This window comes from Pteropus medius, unplaced genomic scaffold (assembly GCF_902729225.1).
Source record: "Pteropus medius unplaced genomic scaffold, Ma_sr-lr_union100, whole genome shotgun sequence".
In the NCBI taxonomy this organism is placed as follows: domain Eukaryota; kingdom Metazoa; phylum Chordata; class Mammalia; order Chiroptera; family Pteropodidae; genus Pteropus; species Pteropus medius.
In genome coordinates, this window is record NW_024349802.1 from 5,458,394 (window position 1) to 5,478,110 (window position 19,717).

General features: G+C 46.4%; 1 protein-coding gene and 1 long non-coding RNA gene across 3 annotated transcripts in view; one reads left to right on the plus strand and one right to left on the minus strand.

Moving 5' to 3' along the window:
• Positions 1-563: 563 nt before the first annotated feature.
• The window catches only part of FSTL4 (follistatin like 4), a 347,748-nt gene continuing 328,594 nt past the window's right edge, over positions 564-19,717 (minus strand). For both annotated transcript variants that reach the window (XM_039836026.1, XM_039836025.1), the window contains 4 exons: positions 17,061-17,210; positions 11,415-11,522; positions 4,961-5,070; positions 564-2,909 (listed from right to left, as the gene is read on the minus strand). In XM_039836026.1, coding sequence (XP_039691960.1) covers positions 2,207-2,909; positions 4,961-5,070; positions 11,415-11,522; positions 17,061-17,210 — 1,071 coding nt within the window. In that variant the 3' untranslated portion in view covers positions 564-2,206. The remainder of the gene's footprint in view (positions 2,910-4,960; positions 5,071-11,414; positions 11,523-17,060; positions 17,211-19,717) is intronic.
• LOC120581283 (uncharacterized) lies at positions 6,949-11,941 on the plus strand. The gene is made up of 3 exons (XR_005647231.1): positions 6,949-7,649; positions 9,721-9,859; positions 11,738-11,941. It is a non-coding gene; the product is annotated as an uncharacterized LOC120581283 (long non-coding RNA).

The window sequence follows — 19,717 nt, forward strand, 5'->3', positions numbered from 1 at the left end:
TGAGGATAATCAGAAGTAGATATGCTTTTTGGACATAGTTAGAAATGGAAAGAATAGTGGAAAAGGAGACAATGCTGCAGAACTCACACCCCGTTTAAAAAGCCAGTTGGGATTGGATCGGTCTTTTACTTAGGAATCCTGCAACCCAAACGGGCCGACATTTGGGCCTGGCAGTTGGTAGACTCTTCCTCAGGTGGGCTCGGAGACTTCTGCCAGGGCCCGCGACAATTTAGAAGATGTTTCCAAAGGGTGAAGTTCATGACAGCTGGAAAATTTCAGTGATCAAAGTGGGAGTTTGGAAGTGTATGTGTCAAGAGATTGAGACAGGAATAAAAAGGCTGAGGTGTGTTAGCTGTCCACCCCAGCTATGGACATGGCATATTAAGTTTTCGAAGTCAGTTTCCTCAACCTATATCTACATATTTTACCTTTAAAAAAAAATCTAAAATGTGAACGTACACATGTAGGCACACTCCTGGGAGTTGTAGGGAACAGGTGTTTTTGGTGGACCAAGATACAGGAGACACACCAGAAGACTGGCTGACCTCAGGGAACTGGGGGGCGAGGAGTGGGGGACAGGTGGGTTGGGCCATCCGGTGGGAGTGAAAGGGAGTGGTATGTATTTGGAGTGAGGTGGGATCTGTATCTTCCTTTTCCCGAAAGAGGCCAGTTCTCAGCAGCACAGGAAAACCATGGCCGTATTGGCAGGTGAAGGCGCTACACCAGCTAAGGTCTGTGATGTGACCACCTCTCGCAACTCCAGGTAGCTTGCAAAATGATCATTCACGCCAGAAAGCATACCAGTGTGCTTCTCGCTCTGATGTGAGCGAAAAGGAAAGGGGTGCTCTGAGAGCCCAGGGGAGCCTCTTCCTTGCCGAGCTTCTCCAACACAGGCTGCCAGCACAGGGCTGGTTGGGTTGTACTTCTGAGAACCCACCATAGCCTGAGATGTTTGGGAATAATTCAGCAGGATAAAGCCAACCCATATCCTTATGATTCTGAGTTTTAGAGTACAGGTTATTTGGGGGAGAGGGACCTGTGTGTAAGATAAACACTTACTGAGAACACTTACTAAGCTAGCTGTTCTGTGATGATGCAGGGGCTGGGGCCATCGGGGCTGAGTGCGAGGGCCACAGGCAGAAAAGAAATCGGTTTTTAAAAGAGATAGCCTAAGGAACCCATTTGGACCCCACTCATGTCCTTGGGGCTTCTGCACTGGCCTGGAGGTCACTATCCCGCAGGCTGCTCGCACCTTGCCAGTCAAGCCCAGTTTGCCCTGAACCTGGGATTCTGGGCCTGGCTAATAAATGTCCCTCCCCCTTCAGTGGTGAGAGTGTCCTAGTCTCTTTGGGTCCCAAGCCAGAACGGAGTCTTTAACAATGTGGTGGCCTGATCTGTACTTGGGGGTGTCAGTGGTGTAGAAGACTAACATTCTTTGATGACAATTGTTCTTTCTGGTTGTGGGATGTGTGTGTGTGGGGGAGTGACTCTCAGAGACTTGGCCTAAGGCAGGGAAGAATAGAGCTGGACTTCGGAGTGTGTTTTTCTGCTTACTAGCATTTGAGATTATAAAAAATTATTTTTTTTTAATCAAAATTTCCAAAATAAAGTGAGTGATTTCCCCATCCCCCAAGATGCAGTAAGTCTCGTTGGCTCTCTCTCAGGCTTCCAACAAGTCAAATGGAAAAAAAAAAGCAAGAAGCAGCTGCGAAGGAGAAATAAAGGTGCAGAGTGAGGACAGCCGTGGCTCTCCTGCCGGGAGGGAGCTCCCTGCTCCTGGAAGGCCTGTGTTTCCAGGCCGGTTTCAGGCCACCCATCAGAGCGAAGTCTGGCTGGATCTGGCGGTAAAGGAGAGTGACTGTGTGAAGGCAACCTACGGAAGTGTCCGCCTGGAAAGCAGGAGCTCTCGGTCCCACGGCGTCCCCAGGTAACATGGCATGTAGCTGGGCACAGAAATGACTTCTTTACACAGCAGCATGGGTTCTCGTGGTAGCTAGAGGCATACCTCATACTTCCTAACAAAAAACCCCTGATCTGGCTCGCAGCGCACACCTTAGACCAGGGAACTTGCAAGGAGACCAGTGTTGAACCACAAAGCGAATACAGGTTTTTGCTTTTGTCTGTGAAAATGTACAGGGCACCCGCTTGGGGCTGCGGTGGCAGAAGGAGGCGGGGCTCCATGGCCCAGGCTCTGCGCTGGCCCCCTTCATACCTCGCCCACCCACACCACTGTGGTGCCCTCCTTTATGCCCGACACCTCACACCTCAGTGCGTTTTGTCGCCCGTTGATGAGAAATAGTGACTCTTGGGCTGTCGTGAGAAGGTACTGTCCGAACAGCCCACTGTCCCTCACCACCCTGCGGGGCCCTCCCCAGGGCCGGGCTGGCCCCGTGGGCGGCTCCCTGAAGTTCTTCAGCAGGCCCGCCTTCCCCGTGGGCAGCTCCAGGAACAGCAGCGCCGGCTCTGTCTCCAGCGTGGCGTAGACATAGTACTGATTGCTTTGGGTAAAGGAGCGCTGGAAGGCCACGTCTGAGACGCCCTGGCTTATTTTCAGGGAGTAGAGGGTCCGGATCTCCCCCCGCAGCGTGACCTCCTGCACGTACAGCTGGGGGCTGGTGGCAGCAGTGCTGACGATGAAGCGCCCGTCAGGGGTCACATGTGGGGTGCCGGTCACGTCGCCGTTGGGGCCGACCACGGAGTCCGTGACGCTGTCGATCAGCAGCTGTGGCGCGGCGGGAGTGGCGCCGTCCTGCCCACACTGCACGAGGAAGTGGCCGCCCAGGTGGGTGTGGGCCATGGCCTGAGGCAGGCAGCCATGCCTCTGCAGGCCGATGGTCTTGAGGGGCATCAGCGTTTCCAGGTCGATTTTGTGGACTGCAGGCTCAGACTTGTTGAAGATGAAGCCGAACCTGGAGAGCGGGGGACTGAGGTCAGAGGTCAGGGGGCCACTTGGGGTCTGTCAATGGTTCATGAGACACCAGCGCAGCCTTTCCTTTTCCCTCTATCCTAATCCTTCAATGAGCCAATAGACTATTGATAAGCTCTGCCAAGTCTGCAGGGGATGGCTTCACAAGAGGTTCACCTATGATCTCAAACCAGATGCTGTGAGTTACAGATGTCCCTGGTCTTATGTTTTCGTGACAGGCACTCATCTTTAGAAACAGTAAAGGGAGAGGGTAAAAGTGCTTCCAACACTGTCTCCCGTTGGGATGGATGCCTTTGAATCAGCCTCCCAAGGCCTTGGCTGGCTGGGAAGTGGTGGGCCTGAGCCTGGAGGGAAAGGACCAGCACTGTCCGCCCTGGCTTTGCCCGCTGTGGGGACAGGATAGGAGAGCCTCCATCCTAGCAGTTTTCTGGACTAACTGGTGAGTCAGAATTTGAGGGTGCAGATGCAAGCAGCCAGCCCAAGTTTCCTATCAGAGCTCCCTTTCTCTGGGAGAGGAGTGGGAGCGGGCAGCCTCTTCTCCGGCCATGTTTATGATGCTGGAAGAAGGACCCTTTGGGCAGGGGCTGAGAGCAGTCTCCACCTTCGGAGCCAGAGGCCCGGCCCTGCCCCAGTGCCTTGCTAGCTGCGGAGCCTGGGGCAAGTTGCTTGCCTGTCTGAGCCTCTGCAAATCTGGAGAGGATATTCCCTTGTAGGCCTGCTGGGAGGATTACATCTAAGAGGAAGTTTTCTTGGAAGGGCTCAGTAGGTGGTAGCAGCTCATATTTGGACTGCCTGAAATTCCTGGTGGGGACCCAATTGCAAGCTGCCAGAAGGCCTGGCTCCAGGCAGGACTTGGCTTTAACCTTGAGAGCCTCTCACAGACCCTGTCATAGGATGCTGTGTGCACCTATGGGAATAGAGGAACATCCCTCCCACAATGAGTAACTGTGCCTCAGAGGGGAGAAAATGCCCACTTTAAAGCATCTTTAAAGTATCCTTAAAGAGCCAGAGCTTGGACAAAGTAGGAACGAAAACGACACTCTTATAGGGAACTTTAATGTGAAAACCACACACAGGCCCTGCGGAGTCTGAGTTTGCACAGTTCCCAGCAGAATTCAGGGCTCTGAGCGGGTGACCCCATTTTGAACCACGTTAGAGGCTCTTCCCAGGCATTCTCTGCAGAGGGTGGCCATAAAGTGGTTATTTTCTTCCTTGGGCAAGGATAAACAGGCATGTCCTATTTTTACCAGTCCAGCATCAGCTTGCAACAGTGAGTCATTTCTTCCTGTAGGAAGGTTCTTGATGTGAGATTAAAGGAAGGCATAAATAGTGCCACATGACCATTGGGTCTTGGTGCATTTCTAAAGGGCAGGCTTAGTTTTCTGGTAGTGATGACTGGATGGAAAGTGTGGGAGGTGCTCTGAAATGAATAGGGGGAGCGGGCAGGTGGGGATGAGGTTTGCTGTTGAGGCCATGGTTGTTATTATGAGCTTGTTCTTTTGGATGGTGGCAAACCAGGCACCCAGGGGGCCTCGTTTCCTGTGTGCCCTGTGCATGGCTGCTCTGGGGGCTCTGAGAAGAACCATGGGCTGTAATTAGCAGAGAATGAGGCAGAATGGGGCATTGAAAGGAAGCCTGGCTTTGCATTTAGTCTGACTCTGCCAATTTCTGGCTGTGTGACCTTGGCTAGTATCTTAAGTTCTCTGAGCTTCAGTTTCCTCATCTGCAAAATAGGTTTGCGACCACCTCTACTAGTTTTTAGTGTCTAGCAAGGAGAGGGTGCTCAATTAACCCTGCTGTTTCTTCCTTTCTTCTATTGTCTTCACCTTGAGGATGACACTTCCTGACCTCACTGGGCCCCCGAGGGCATTAGAAGCTGGGCACCTTCCTGAACTTTAATAATGAAGGATAGGTCAGTTTCTCTGTCCCTTTCTGATGGGGTTCAAAGCCAGCCTGGGAGGACTGGGGGAGGCAGACGGGAGCAGGGCACAGCTGGAGCATGGAGTCCCTTAGGGCCTCGCTGGCCAGCCTTACCTGATGTGATTGATGATGAGGTTCGTTGGGGGAATGAAGAAATCGTCCACTCCTGCAAAGGGTGTGCGGATGAGGTGCTGACTCTGGCCGGTGCTGGCTTCCGTGATCACCTACAGCACAGACCAAGAGTCCTTGTGAGGGCCCACCCAAGCCGGGGCGTGGGAACCTGGAGACCTCTGCATTTTTTGCTGGAGACCCCCAGCAGACAGGCTGCTAGAGAGAGATGATGGACAAGCCACAGTCTTGGGGAGGGGGCAAGAGGAGAGAGAGAGTTGCTCTAGAATGTCATAGGCAGGACCCAGCCTTCCTGGGAGAGGAAGTGATGGGGTAGAAGTGAGTGCCTAGATCGTTCTCTCCTGCTTGCTCAGGTCTGGTCTGCTCTACCTTGTCAGCCATGGTGATGGCAGAGCGGGGACTTGCTGGGACCATTTGGAGCTTCTGAGGGAGGTCCCCAGAACTGAAACATCATTCCGCTCAGAGACAATCTCCCCCACAACAGGGAAGCCCCACTTCTCAACACCTAGGCGACCCTAGGAAAAGGAGCTTTGAAATGATGAAAATGTTAAATGGTGGAACTGTTTACTGGTTCTTTATTTTTGTCTGATGTCAGGCTCCTGGGCCGATTTGTCGGGAATATCTGTCAGATACTGCTCACAGAGGCATTCTCAGAGAGCTGCGACTCCATAATTAGAGAAAGCAGGAATCCTGCAGGGACACCACTCAGAGATGCTGGTCAGGCCAGTAGAGGCCTTGCAGTTAGAATGCTGGGAAGAGGTTCCAGTTTCACAAAGGGGACTTGCTGTGCGAAAGAAAGAATTAGGCCCTGCGTTTGGTACAAATTGGTAGTGACAGAGCACGGCTGCCTCCGTTTCCCTGGAGGTTACACTTTCTTCCCTGTGGATTTGGCAGGAGGCAACTCGAGTCATCCCCTGATGTGTGTCCTTGCTGTGTCTGCATCAGGGATGGGCATGCTGGCAGTGCAGAGCAGAGAGCCGAGGGATGTCCGAGGTTAGAGAGGATGAAGGAGTGGCCTGGAGGTCCTTCCAGAAAGATTGTGCGGGCAGGCTGGGCATCTGTCCATTAGCTACTGAGGCCTTGGGCCCCGGGCAGGCTGGACACACAGCCAGATAGCCTGCGTCCCCTTGCCTTCTGCATGTGCTTGTCAGTCTCCAACTCCTAGACCTGCAGCCAGGTGAGATACTTGGACAGCTTTTTGGCTTGAGGGCCCCAAGGATGAGCCCAGACCCTCTGAGCAGGACAGGAGGCAGAGGCTAGGCTCCGAACAGGGGGGGTGAGGCCCTTCTTCTGACCTTGATATTCTGGCCATGTGCACAGAAGAAAGGGTCCAGATTGCTGCAGTCTGAGGCCAAGGACAGTCTTGGGTGGGGCTCTGTGACTCCCAAGGCTTGGAGCTCTGGATGTTTTTCTTTTTCTGAACGGGACTGCCTTCTGGCCCTTTTATGGCAAAACAAACAGCACCTGCTTGCCTCCTCGGGCAGGTTTGATGTTGGAGTCATTTCCGGATCATGCTTCCCTGGGGGGTCTGCAGGCAGAACGCTGGATCGAAATGATGAGAGCTGTCATTTTCCGTCTCGGGGCAACTCTAAAGTTCCTAAGTTGCATTAGGTTATTTTCTTGTGATTTTAAAAAAATGGCCAAGTGATACTTCCATGGCAAGTCCGTGGGGAAAAATTCAGAGAACTGGGCATGAAGAAAATATCGGCATTAGGAAACCGGATCTTAGAGAGTCTAGGGGAAAATGCTAGAGAATTCCAAGAAGCCACGCAATCATTGCTTGATAGCAGGCCTGTCATTTTAGCTTATAATAGAGATGGAAAATTACAGGCTGTCAGCGGTCAGTGTCATTCACGCTTCACTACTCTGACACCCTACATTCAGAGGTTACTTCATCAAAACACAGTACCATGGGCTGTTGAAGTGATGTGGGCACATCAGCCTCATTGCTCCAAGGAGTTGTGAGTTCCTTCCCTGGCCTTGTGTACCAGCACGTGGCTGGGCACATTAGTGCCAAGACGATTATCGAACCTCTCAAATTTTTTGGCTCTATGGGCTTGTTTCAAAAGATGTAAATATGTAGCTGGATATCAATGTCATTTGGGTAAAGAAGACTGAGCATCTCTCTCAGAGGGTGGACAAGCCAGCTAAGAGGTGACACTTGAGGAAGGGCAGGGGACAAGTTACCCAGTGGGACAGGCTGAGAGGCAGCTAAAAGCTGGGCCTGGGTGTGAGTGGATAGGCAAGTGCTTGGCAGGATTAGAGAAGATGCCAAAGGTTCACACACTGGCTGCTGGGGGAGGGCCTTGAAGGGGTGGGGTGGGCCTCCTTCATAGAAATACCTTTCTGTTCTCATAGCAAAGTTTGTGTAACCAATTCCTGAGTGTTGGATATTTAGAAACATTTTTAATGCTTTGCTAATAGGATATTTTGAATGTTTTACAAATATGAACAGTATAGTAACACATAACATTGTAGCTAAATCTTTGTCTATATCCGTGATGCTGGCCTTTGCGTAAGTTCCGAGAAGTCAAGTTGCTGCATCAAGAAGCACTGTTTTGAGGCTTTTGTTTATAGTACCAAATTGCTTACCACAAAGGCTGTGCCAGTTGACCTTTCTGAGAGCAGCTTTTGAAAGTCCTGGTTTCTTTAACTGTGGCCCCCAGAGATGAAGGTAGGTTTATTCAATCTACTTCATTTTCTTGTCATAGAACATTTCCTAGATTTGCCAATTACAGTGATGGTGGACATCGTGGTCTAATTCCTGAGATTAATTAAAATGCTTTTAGTGTTTTGTCATTTAGGCAAAATTCGCTCTCGGTTTCTGGGAAATAGCCTTCATTAGATTTAAAAAGTTTCCTTCTATTCCTAATTTTATTTTTTTAAAATTAAGAATGCTGTATTTAATTAAATGCCTTTTTAGCATTTATTGAAAATATGAATTTGTTTTAATTTATGTTATAGATAATGTTGACTCGTTTCTTGGGAGCGAACCATCGTTGCATCTCGGAATTTGTTCTCTGCTAGAGCAATTTGATGCATGGCTGGACCCTATTTCTAATACCATGATTAGAATTTTGCTTGTGAATTTGCGAGATTAAAATTAGTATAAAAAAATAAAACTATAGACCAATCAGTTTTGATAACCACAATTATATTGGCTATTTAAAACAAATGAAAGAGCTGTACACTCTTTCCCTTATGGTCTGGGATAGTTCAAGGAATATTAAAATATAATATTTTGAAAGTTTGAGAAAATTTACCTGTATGTTTTTCTGTGGTAGCTCTTTAATCTTTTAAAAACCTTTCTAAGATAATTGTTCTATTTCAAGTTTTCCTAGGTCATTGCCCCCGCTACATTTTGTAAACAACCGTCCATTTCTTCTGGTTTTAAAATTTGCCACCCCAGAGTGGCAATGTAGTGTTATTTTACAATTATTTTCATGCTCCTGTATTGGTAGTCATATCCCTTTCTCATTCCTCATTTTGTCGTTTTTCTTTTTCTTTTTATCAGGCCTGTGAAGGATTTGTTTCTCTTTTTGTTCCTTTACTGTTTTGTTTCTGTTCATTTCAGTCTTTTCATTCCTCCTCACCAGTCACTTTGTTCTTCTAATTTTCTAACACAGGTAATTCCTTTGCAGGCTTTTAAGACACAGATACGGCTTTCTCTGTTTCCCATAGGTTTTGATGTGAAATGGTCTCTTTTTCATTGCCTCTGTGACTGTGTGTAATTTCCCTTTTAATTTCCTTTGATCTAATAGCTATCTAGGAGTGTTTTCCATTAGGTCACATTTTAATTCTAATGGTCAGATAATGTAGCCTATAACATCGACTTCTATAAAATTCGTTAGTTTTCTTTGTGATTACTGATACATTTATCTATATGTGAACATGTGGGAAAATTCTATTTGGCAGATGAAAGGTTTTCTATGTATTCGTTAAACCAGGTTCCTTATTCATATTATTAAATTTTCCCATGTCATTATTTTGTCTCCTTGGTATGTACAATTTAAGCGCATTAATTTTAATCAAGTTCCCCTTGTATTTTTAATCACTTGTGTAATTAGTCATCATGTTGTTTGATATCTGTTGGCCATTTATTGCGCATAATGTCCCTCATTATGCTGGTTAGTGCTTTCAACCTTAAATCCCACCTCGTCTGATATTAACATTACTACTTATATCTTTTTGTTCCTCCAGCATCACTATTTCCACCCCTTTAAATCTAATCTTTTATTATCACTTTGTTTTATGTGTGCTAGTTTTCTTTCTTTCCTTCTTTTTAAAAAAACCCAATCTGATCGTCTCTGCTTTTAATAGGAGAATTCAGTTTGTCACATTTGGAATAATGAGATATTCAGTTCTCAGCTATTAATTTCAAATCACATTCTCATATCCTCTTATCCCAATAAGATGACATTTTTGAGTATTCTTACTCTCTCCTCTTTCCTCCACTCCCTACTCATTTTTACTGAAATAATTTATCCTTAGTTATAGCCTAGTGTCAGAGTTTCTCTTTCAGTGTGTCTCCCCCAATTCAAACATCCTTATTTGGCACTTACACATTCCCAGGGAGTTTCTCCTCATTCATCTTACTTTTACACCTTCCTTTCTAGGTTCATTACTTACAGCTGTCTCCTGTTTCTTCCTCCATCTTGATATCGTGGCTTTGGTTTCTCAGATGGGGCACGTGGGTGATACACTCTCCGAATTCTCACATATCCTTATTTCTTTTGTCCTGACAGGTAAATGATATCTTGGCTGGGAATGGGATTCTTGGATTTCAACATTTTCATCTAAGTGGCACATAGATGTGATTCCATGGCCTTCCAGATCCTGATGCAGGTGAGACGTTCAAGGCCCACCTGATTGCTTCTTGTACAGGTAACTTGTTCTTTCTACTTTGTAAGTTTCCCTTTCTTGTTTTACCAAGAAGGGTAGAGATGTGTCATTGCTCACTAGTCTAGCCCGGAACTGTAGATCCCTTTGTATCTACATGATTAAGTTTTATAGCTTGGAGATTTTATGCCAAATTTATTTAATGTTTGACTCCATTCCAGCTGTCACCTTTTCTCTTTTTCAACTTTTGTTGAAATTCTGAGACTTCATCTCAGTCTCTTTATATATTTGTTCTGTGATTTGAGATTTTCTTGCTCTTTTAGGTGACTATTTTAGGTCTCAGTAGAAACCACGTGTTTCTCGACTTACCCACTGCAGTTTGGAATTAGGAAGTCACTCGTGTTCATTTTTAGTTTCAGAAAAATCCTTTTTGCTGGCTCCTCCCCTCAACTTTCCTTAAGCACTTTCTTAGAGCTGCCAGAGGGACAAATAACACTATTTCTGTGGGCTCGTACTCTATTCTGAGTGGCCTTTATTCTGGTCCAAGGTCCTCTAATGGGTTGCTTTTTACTTGTCGTCAGGCTCACTGGGGCCCGGGATTGGTTGATGTGTCCATTGAGTGACAATGGTATCAGCTTATAGGAAGTGAAGTAAGGTCATCCCGCTGGTGTGGCAGCACAGAGGAAGGCAGGGAGGTGGGTTGTCCTTGGGAAGAAGCTTCTCTAGACCTGGGCGTGCCTGGCCTCTCACCAGTCTTGGGAACAAGGCAAACCTGGCTCTGTGTACAGCCTTCCTTGGCTGGGGTTGTGAGAGAGAATAAAACCCTAAAATCTGAGGCATCCATTGTATGCATCTAGAATGGTTTTATGTACCATCTTTGGGAGGATTGAGAAAACAAGCATTCAGATCACTTTTTGTAGAGTGCAATCCTCTCTTGCATCCCTGATGAGAAAGGCTGAACCAGACACAACGTGGGGATGGTGTGGACTTTCCCCAGGCGGGCCCAGGCTCTTCCCGAGGGGCAGTGCAGTGGCTGAAGGTGTGGGCTGCAGAGCCAGGCTTCCGGGGTTGGACCGTGGGCGAATTACCTAACTTTTCTGTGCCCTAGCACACTGTAAACACTTCGTACATGTGCTTCTGTTTATGGACATAAGTGCTGCTGCTGCTGTTCCTTCCCCTTCCTTATTGGCTGGCACCTGGTGCTTGCTTTGATGCTATTCTCCAGCCCACCCAGCCCAAGGTGAAGCAAGCCTGTTTTCCTCCTCCTTGCCTGGACTCCAGGGCTTCACTGCTGTTTAACCTCAGTAGCACTTGGAGAGACAGGTATCCTGGGACTGGGCGGGGTGGGGCCTGGGAGCCACATTCTGGCTGTTGCAACATTAGACTTTCATCTGTCATCAGTACTGCTGTCTTTGGCAGCAGGCCTCCCTGAGTGCCTGTGCGGGGCGTTGGCCTGAGGCTATTTCCCACCTTCTCAAGCCTTTGTGGACATATTTTGGATAAATGTGATTAGCCACCTAGGGAAGTAGGAGCCATTTGTGGGATAGGGAGAGAGGTCTTTCCTGTGGGGCAGGTGTCGGCCTCCCTGTGTTCAACATACCTGGAGGCTTGGTTGGGACTTGTGCACATCTCCCCAGCTCAGGACCCACACTTGGTCATGTGACTTGTCATAGGACAGCTTAGTGGGCAGAGGGTCCACACCTATGGACTTGAAAAAAAATGACAAGTTGGCTGTGGTTGTTGTAGAGGCTGACACGGTGGTCATTTCTGGGCTTTGTGCACGTGGCTGTCACTCCTGGGTGAGCAGAAGGCCAGCCCAGCAACCTTGGCAATTAGCCCATTTGGGAACCCCGTGTAGAAGCCTCCCTTCTGGGTTTGTCTTCAGAGGCATAAAAGTGGTTGTAATTTCTCTCTTTCAAAAAGTTCTTGTAGGTTTTACTTATAGGAGCCCCAGAACATCTTGGCAAAAGCCTTAACACAGAGGCTTTAAGCATTCCACTCAAGAATCAGCTGAGGACCGACCCTCTCATCCTTCCTCAGGCTACTCTGCACCCTGGATTCTGGTGAGTGGGCCCTTCCTGCTGGGTCATCTGAGACTGACTTTCAGGTCACCCATTATCACCTTACCTGTGCACGGCCTCTATCTGTACATCCTTCAGCTGGAGCTTCTGGGACTCAGAATACAGCACCAGGAAGACTATTTTTACTGCTGTAAGTTAAACTCTGCTACCCTCTGGGGACAGAGCTTCCCTTGTGGTCCTGTCAAATGGAGACTGTTTGTTTTCTCTTCCACTTTTTATAGTGTAGTTTTACAAGTTCCCAAACTCTGTTCTATGATGCTCATGCCACTGGACTATGACCTTGCTCTTCTTGTCCTTGGCCAATGTCCAATACACTCCCTTTGTTTACTAAAGACATGAATACGTGGCTCACTGTCTTCTCTACCACTTACTTGGTGCTCACATTTCGTACCTTCGAATCCACGTGGGTGATTGATCCAAAGCTCTGCTTTCCCAGCTCCTCCTCGATTTTAATGGTCTTTTCTTCCTCCTCACCCCTTGCAACATAAACTATACCTTGTTGACATAATTTCTGAAATTTCAGTTTCAACTAACTCTATTCCAGCCTTTCTGATCTTCAGGGGAAAAACTTGATGTGTCAAAACTTCTCTAAAGAACCAAGGAGTCCCCGAATCTCCCTCTCACTTGACATTTCAGCAAGATTTTACACAGTTAATTATTCCCTTTTGGTAACGTTTTCTTCACTCAGCCTCCCACCTCCCTAGCTTATCCTCCTCCTCCCGACTTCTAAATTTTGCCATGTCCCCAGTCTTCATCTTTGACCTTGTCTCCATCCCTTCCCTGGGTGAGCTCACCCAATACCATGGCTTCAAATAAGCCGCTGTACTCTGATGACTTTAGAATCCATTCTGACTCTGTTGAGGACCTCAACGTCACCTTAACATGTACAAAACTGAACTCTCGATTTTTGCCTATCCATTCATCACCGTCTTTGAAGTCTCCTTTTACGTTCTTGCTCTATTTAAAACCACCTGTCTTTCTCAGAGGTGGTTACTATTTTCTGATACTTCACAGACCCCAGCTCCTTTGCTCATGTCTACAGCTGCTCGTGCTTGTTCCTGTCATCCCCTGGGTGCTTCCCTTCACTTACCACATTACAATCTGGCACTATCTTCCTTTACCCAGCACTTCTTCACACCTTAGCAATAACAACACCTTGATATGATCTTGTTTCACGTTACCCTCTTTAAAATATCCTCTTGAAACAGAGGCTCATGGACAATAAACTAGTGGTTCCCAGAGGGTGGAGGGGAGGGGGAAGGTAGATGGGGTATAAGGGGTCAAATATGTGGAGACAAAAAAAATCTAACTATAGGTGGTAAATATAATGCAATATATCTATATCTAGATATATATATCTAGATATAGATATATTGCCTTACTGTTGAATTGTATATCTGAAACTACCTGGATTTTGTTAATCAATGTCACCATAAAAAAAATCCTCTTGACTACACATTTACCTACAGATACCCTATCTGTCTGTCCTCTTCACAGCAGACCTGTACCAAAAGAACTATTAAACTTCTTTGGTCAGAATGAAAATGATCCCAGAGATAACTATGTACCTCAGGAAGGAATAAAGAGCAATGGAAAAGGGAAATAGGTGCATGAATGACTCAACTATACAAAATGATAACCATGGCTTTAGGGGTTAAAGTATATGTAGTTATAATTCATTCCTACAATTAATGCAAAAGCAGGAGGGGAGTAAAAGAAGTTAGTGTTCTAAGGTTCTATCAATAATGGGGAAGTGAAGTAATTTACATGAAACTATTGAGGCAAGGATACATGTCATCTCAATGGTGGTAACAATATAAAAGGATGCATTGTCAACAACCTATAGCGTGAAAAACGGGATAATATAAATGTTTTATATTAACCTAAAGGAAAACAAAAAGGAGAGAAAAGCAACATAAATAAGTCAAATTAGAAAAACAGTATGATAGTAGATAATGGTATAAGGATTACATTAAATATAAACGGATCAATACTACAAGTAAAAGATCATGAAAAAACCAAAAGACAACTACGTGTGGCTTTATAAAAGCTCACCTTTAAAATGTGGATGTTGAAAATAACAGGATAGAAAATTATAACAATCAATCTGATTGAACTCTACTCAGACAAAAAGCAAGAAGCATTGTCAGAGATAAAGAATATTTGGAAGAAAAAAGGAGTCTTCCCCCTAGGAAGATATTACAATTATAATGGATAGAATTCAGGTCTACAATCATAGTGAGAGAATTCAACACATCTCACAACAGCTGACGGACTAAGTGGACAAAAAAATCACTTAGAAGAGCTGAACAATACAACGAACTTGACATTCTTGACATGTATAGAGAATACTGTACCTAACAACATCAGAATACTTATTTTTTTAAAGTGCACACGGAACAGTACCAAAATTGATAAGCTGGGTCACAAAGAAAGCTTCAGTAAATTTCAAAGGATTGACATTATTCAGTGTATGTTCTCTGGCCAGGGAAATCGATAACAAAAAGAAAGCTAGAAAGCCTCCTGTCATATTTACTAGAAAAAGCCACTGCCTTGATTACATCCAACTTGTTCCCTACAATGAGTCTGCACTGGGGCAGTTGAATATTGCTGGGAAAAAAAAGCAACCGTGCACTGATCCCACTGTACATCACAGTCCTTAAGTGGACTGACCTCGCCTTATCTTGCTCTGCCCCTCGTCACTGTACCCCAGTACCACTGGCCTTCTCTCTGCTCTAAGGGCTAGAATCCCTCTTGGCCTTTAGATCTTGGGTTCTGTTCACCTCTAGTGCAAGGGCCAATTGCAAATCGCCTTCTGGTTCCTCTGTCACAGTTCACCTCTATTAAAACAGCTCTTACTATTTACAGCTCCCTAAGTGGGCCGTCACTCTTGCCCAGCAGTACTATTATATTTCCACAGTCATTTCAATCTCACATGCAACTTTCACCTCTTTCTTCAAACCTCCAGCCTTAGTGATAATTCTTCTTTTTATTCCCTGAGAAAATTAAAGCAACTGCACTTGTGCCCAAATACTGTTTGTTTCCTCCTTTTACAATGAAAATATGGTATCTAGGCCAACATCTCCATTTGTATTTCCTGGATTCCACTGACTCCTGACTACATCCATGATGAAGAAAGGGAAGAATCGTGGGAACAGTTTTTCCCATTAGCTGTACAAATGCTGTAATATCACCTATTCTAAAAATAAAGTTCCTTCGGTATCCCCTTCTAGCTACTGCTTCATTTGTCTGCTTGTTCTCACCTTGACAGCAAAACCCCTCAAAATGGTTGTGTATATTCATCACCTACGTGTCCTCACCTACCATTCTAACTTGGATCTGCTCCCTCAGGCTTGCATCCCACTATTACCATCCTCTCTGTTCCTGCCAAGGTGATTCATGTACCAAATCTAACAGGCAATTCTTAGTCTTCATGACATGCAAACGCTCTCAGCAACATCTGACACTATTGACCACTAACTCTCCCTTAAAATATTATTTTCCTGACTTCTCAAATACTCCTCTCTCCTAATTTTCTTCCTATCTTTCGGTTATTCCTTTGGGTCACCTTTGGGAGACCTAACAGATGATCTTTCCTGATCTGTAAGTGCTGCAATGCTCCAGCCTTGACCTTTTCTCTGTCTATACCTCCCTCAGTGATTTTTCATCCAGTCCTCTGGATCTAACATAGTGACAACATCTCCAGACCAGGTCTCTCCTTTGACTCCAAATCTGTTTATCTGTTTATCTACTTGAGATCTACAGCTATTCCACGTTATCTTAAACTTAAAAAAGCCAAAACTGATTTCCTAATTGTCCCCTCTAGCTGCTCCATGACCTGCCTTCCCCCCACCACCTTGCTCAAAGTTTCTCTCATAGTATATTCGTTTTCCTATTGCTTCAGTAATATATTACCACAAACTTAGTGGCTTAAAACAACAGAAATCTATTCTCACAGTTCTGGAGGCCAGAAACCCATCAATAATTTCATTGAGCTAAACCATGTCTCAGTAAGGCAGTGCACCTCCTAGAGGCTCCAACGGACAATGTATTTTCTTAACTTTCCCAGCCTCCAGAGCTACATTCATTGTTTCTGTGGCTCATGACACTCTCCTCCAATCTTTAAAGCCAGTAGTATAACATACGGCCTCCTTCTATGTAGTCAGATTTCTCTCTGCTTCTCTTATAAGGGTACTCTTGTTGCATTTAGGGATAACGCAAATAATCCAAAATAACTCTCCATTCAAAAATCCTTAATTTGCTCCCATCTGCTAAGTCTTTTTTGCCATACAAAGTGACATTCACAGGTTCTGGGGATTAGGCTGGGGGCATCTTAGGAGCCATTATTCAGTCTATCACACAGAGTAAAAGGCATCACCATTCTACAGTTGAAGTTACAATAAGCAAACAAATGAATTGATTCTCCTCTCTCAAACCTTACATTCAACTCAGCAGAAAATCGTTTGGGTTCCATGTTTAAAATATATCAAGGATCTGATCACTTCTCACCACCTCCACTGCAGTCATCATCTACAGCCTGGCTTATTTCAGTGACCGCATCCCTGCTCTGTCTTCCAGTCTGTTCTTAACACAGTAGCCAGATTGACTCTTCAAAATATAACTCAGATTACGTCACTCCCGATTAAAACCTCTCCGTGTCTTTCCTTCTCACTCTTTCTAACTCACTGGCCTCCGACCCCACTTCATTCCACTCTGTCCCTCGCTACTGTGCTTCAGTCCCACTGGCCTTCCCTCTGCTCCCAGGGCTGGAACCCCACCTGGCATTTAGATCTCAGATTCTGTTCACCTCTAGTGCGAGGGCCAATTGAAAATCGTCTTCTGGTTCCTCTGGCACATTTCGCCTCTAGTAAAATAGCTCTTACTATTTACAGCTCCCCCAAATTCTGATTTCTGCTGTGTCTCCCCAACTAGAAGACAAGTTCTAGGGCTTCACTGCTCATTTCTGGGTGTTTTCCACGCACCTAGAACGGTGCTTAGCACCTAGCAGGCAACAAAGACTTGGTGAATCACTGCACATGAATCTCCTTTGCTTCCCCACTCAAGCCTGACTACCTCCCACAGTGGCCGCGGAGTGTGCAGAAAGCAAAGAAGAATTTGGCGGGCTATGCCGAGGACTGGATGTCCCCTCACTCCCTTAGATGTACCTGTAGGACTTTCTGGGCTTGAACGTCGACCACGAGGACTCTGCTCAGTGCCGGCTGGGCCGCGTAGATGTAGCGGTGCCTGACGTTCACTGCCGACGCCCACTCGCATGGCTGGGTGGTGGCTCCTTCCCCTTGAGGACAGATCTCTTCCTGCAAAGGACATAGGCTGCCACATGCCCTCTTAGTCCTTCTTCCCCCCTGATGTCTCCGGGTCCCCTCTCCCTGGCCTCCTCTGGCCTTTTCCTCCCTTAGAATCCTTTGGATTCACAGAACACAGCACACAGCCCTCCCGCCTCACCATCTTTTCACCTAATACTGATTTCATCATTCACCTCCTCCCACTTCTCTTGAGGCTGTAACTTTCTCTGAGGCCCTCTCACTCAGTGGCATCCAGCTCCGTGTCCTTTCTCCCTGACCTCATCACCATCACTTAAAAACCTACACCTTTAAAAACCCACCCTACTCTGCACACAGGGCTCGCTCACTCCCCTCACTCACGCCACCCTCCCGCACCAAGGCCTTTGTACTGGCTGCTCCCTGTGCTGCGAACGCTCTTCCCCAGACATCGACGTGGTTTATTCCCTCACGTCCTAAGGTCTCTGCTAAGTGTCACCTTATCGAGAGGACTCCTCTGACCCCATCTAGCTTCGCACCCCTAGCCCTCCTTGCTCACTTACCTCACTGCACCTTTTATTTGCCACTTGACTTTATGCATTTATTTGTCCACCTATGTTCAGTCTCTCTTTTGCTAGATCGTAAGTTCCTGGAGAACAGGCTTTGTTCAGTTCACTGTTAAATCTTTAGCACTTAGTACAGTGCCTGGCACGCATTGGGTGCTTAAAATCTATTTGCAGAATAAATGAATGAGAAAGGGGGCCTTCTTGTTCCTTGTCTTATGTGATATACATTCTCATGGTTTTTCTCATGATTCTCACCCGACTCTGTCTCAATTTTCTTTGTGGTTCTTCTTGGTCTGCCCCCAAGGTGTCCCTCTCAAATCACTCGCACACGCCCTTGGCGATCTCAGCTACTTTGCCTGGCTTTAGCCAACATTCTGTGCTGATGGCTCCTGGACCTGTGTCTGTAGCTCAGAAGTACCTTCTCCAGTTCCCACCTGGTTCTCTCGTGGTCACCTTATACTGAACCATCTACACCCGAACTGTTCCTCACCTCCCTCTAGTCAGCCAAGTCCAAGGTGTGCCCACCATCTTTGATTCTTCCTTCTCTCATGCGACTCACCACAAACACGTCCTCGAGGACTACTGAGCCTTCTTCTAAATCTCTGAGTTCATCTACTTTCCATTTCCACCCCATTTCTTTCTTCAATGGCCGAAATAGCTTTAAAGCGGGTCTTTTTCCTTTCCCTTTGCCGCTCTGTCATCACATTTCATCCTTGTAATGACCCAATTTGCATACGAGAAAACTAAGGCTTAGAGGGGTTAAGTAACTTTTCTAAAGCCACCAAGCCTGCTGAGCGACAGAGGTGGCATCTGAACCCACGTTGGCCTGGATCCAAAGCCTGTACTTTTATCTATTAATCATGCTGCTTCCCGCTGGATGAAATGGATATCTAATCCAGCAGAGAGGCCTCAGAGAAGATGCACCAACCTCCTATTCACTCAGCATTTTAGAAAGAGGGTCGTTCCATTGCAACAACCTAGATGAAAAAACTGTTCTTCAGGATTATTCTACAGCTCACTGTGGTCCTGTGTTTCCTGCAACACCTTAGGACAGCGGTCCCCAACCTTTTAGGCACCAGGGACCAGTGCTCCTATGAGAATCTAATGCCTGATGATCTGAGGTGGAGCCGAGGCGGTGATGCTAGTGCTGGGGAGCAGCTGCAAATACAGATGAAGCTTTGCTTACTCACCACTCCATCTTGCTGCGTGGCCTGGTTCCTAACAGGCCATAGATCGGTAACGGTCCATGGCTCGGGGTTGTGGACCCCTGCCTTAGAACAGCTCTTACTGTATCTTGTTCTAGCTTCTTAGGAAAATTGGGTCCTGCTTAGAATCTGAGAGATTTCCCCCAAGCTACAGGTTAGGGTATTGCAAATATATGAAAAATTAGTTTCGATGTGACGGGGTACAGTTCTTCAAAACTAACTTCTAGAAATCAACTAGGACGATTCTTTCTAGATTGTTTCACAGCTATTACATGCAAGGAAAATTCATCAGAGGTAACACTTTTAAAATAATGATTAATTCAAATGACATAGCTTGGAAAACAGCTATTCCCAAGCTACAAATGTGAGAAATGCAACCACCTGAGATACACCAACAGCCAGCACAGCGATGCAACACTCTTGTTTCAGGAACTCGCCGGGGCCAAGCCCATTTCCACTGGGAGCTCCAAGCCTGTCACTTTTCCCCACTATTCCCCAGTTCATTCACTGTGTGTCCTCAAGGAGAGGGCGTGTGGGGCTTTCAGATGACTCTTTTGTATACATGCCATCGTTCTAGCTAGGGATTAGTATAAGAGGTCAGACCTCATACAAAAGACCAAGGCGAGGCCAAGTGGGATATGAGCTGGAAGGACAGAGTCCTGGGTGGGTGGGGTGAGGAAGCACAGCCCTGGGGCACGCCCCCTGTCAGCTGGGTCTTGAGAGCTGTGAGGGTTTTCGTGGATCTGCTACCAGCAGTTATCTCTTGCCTCTG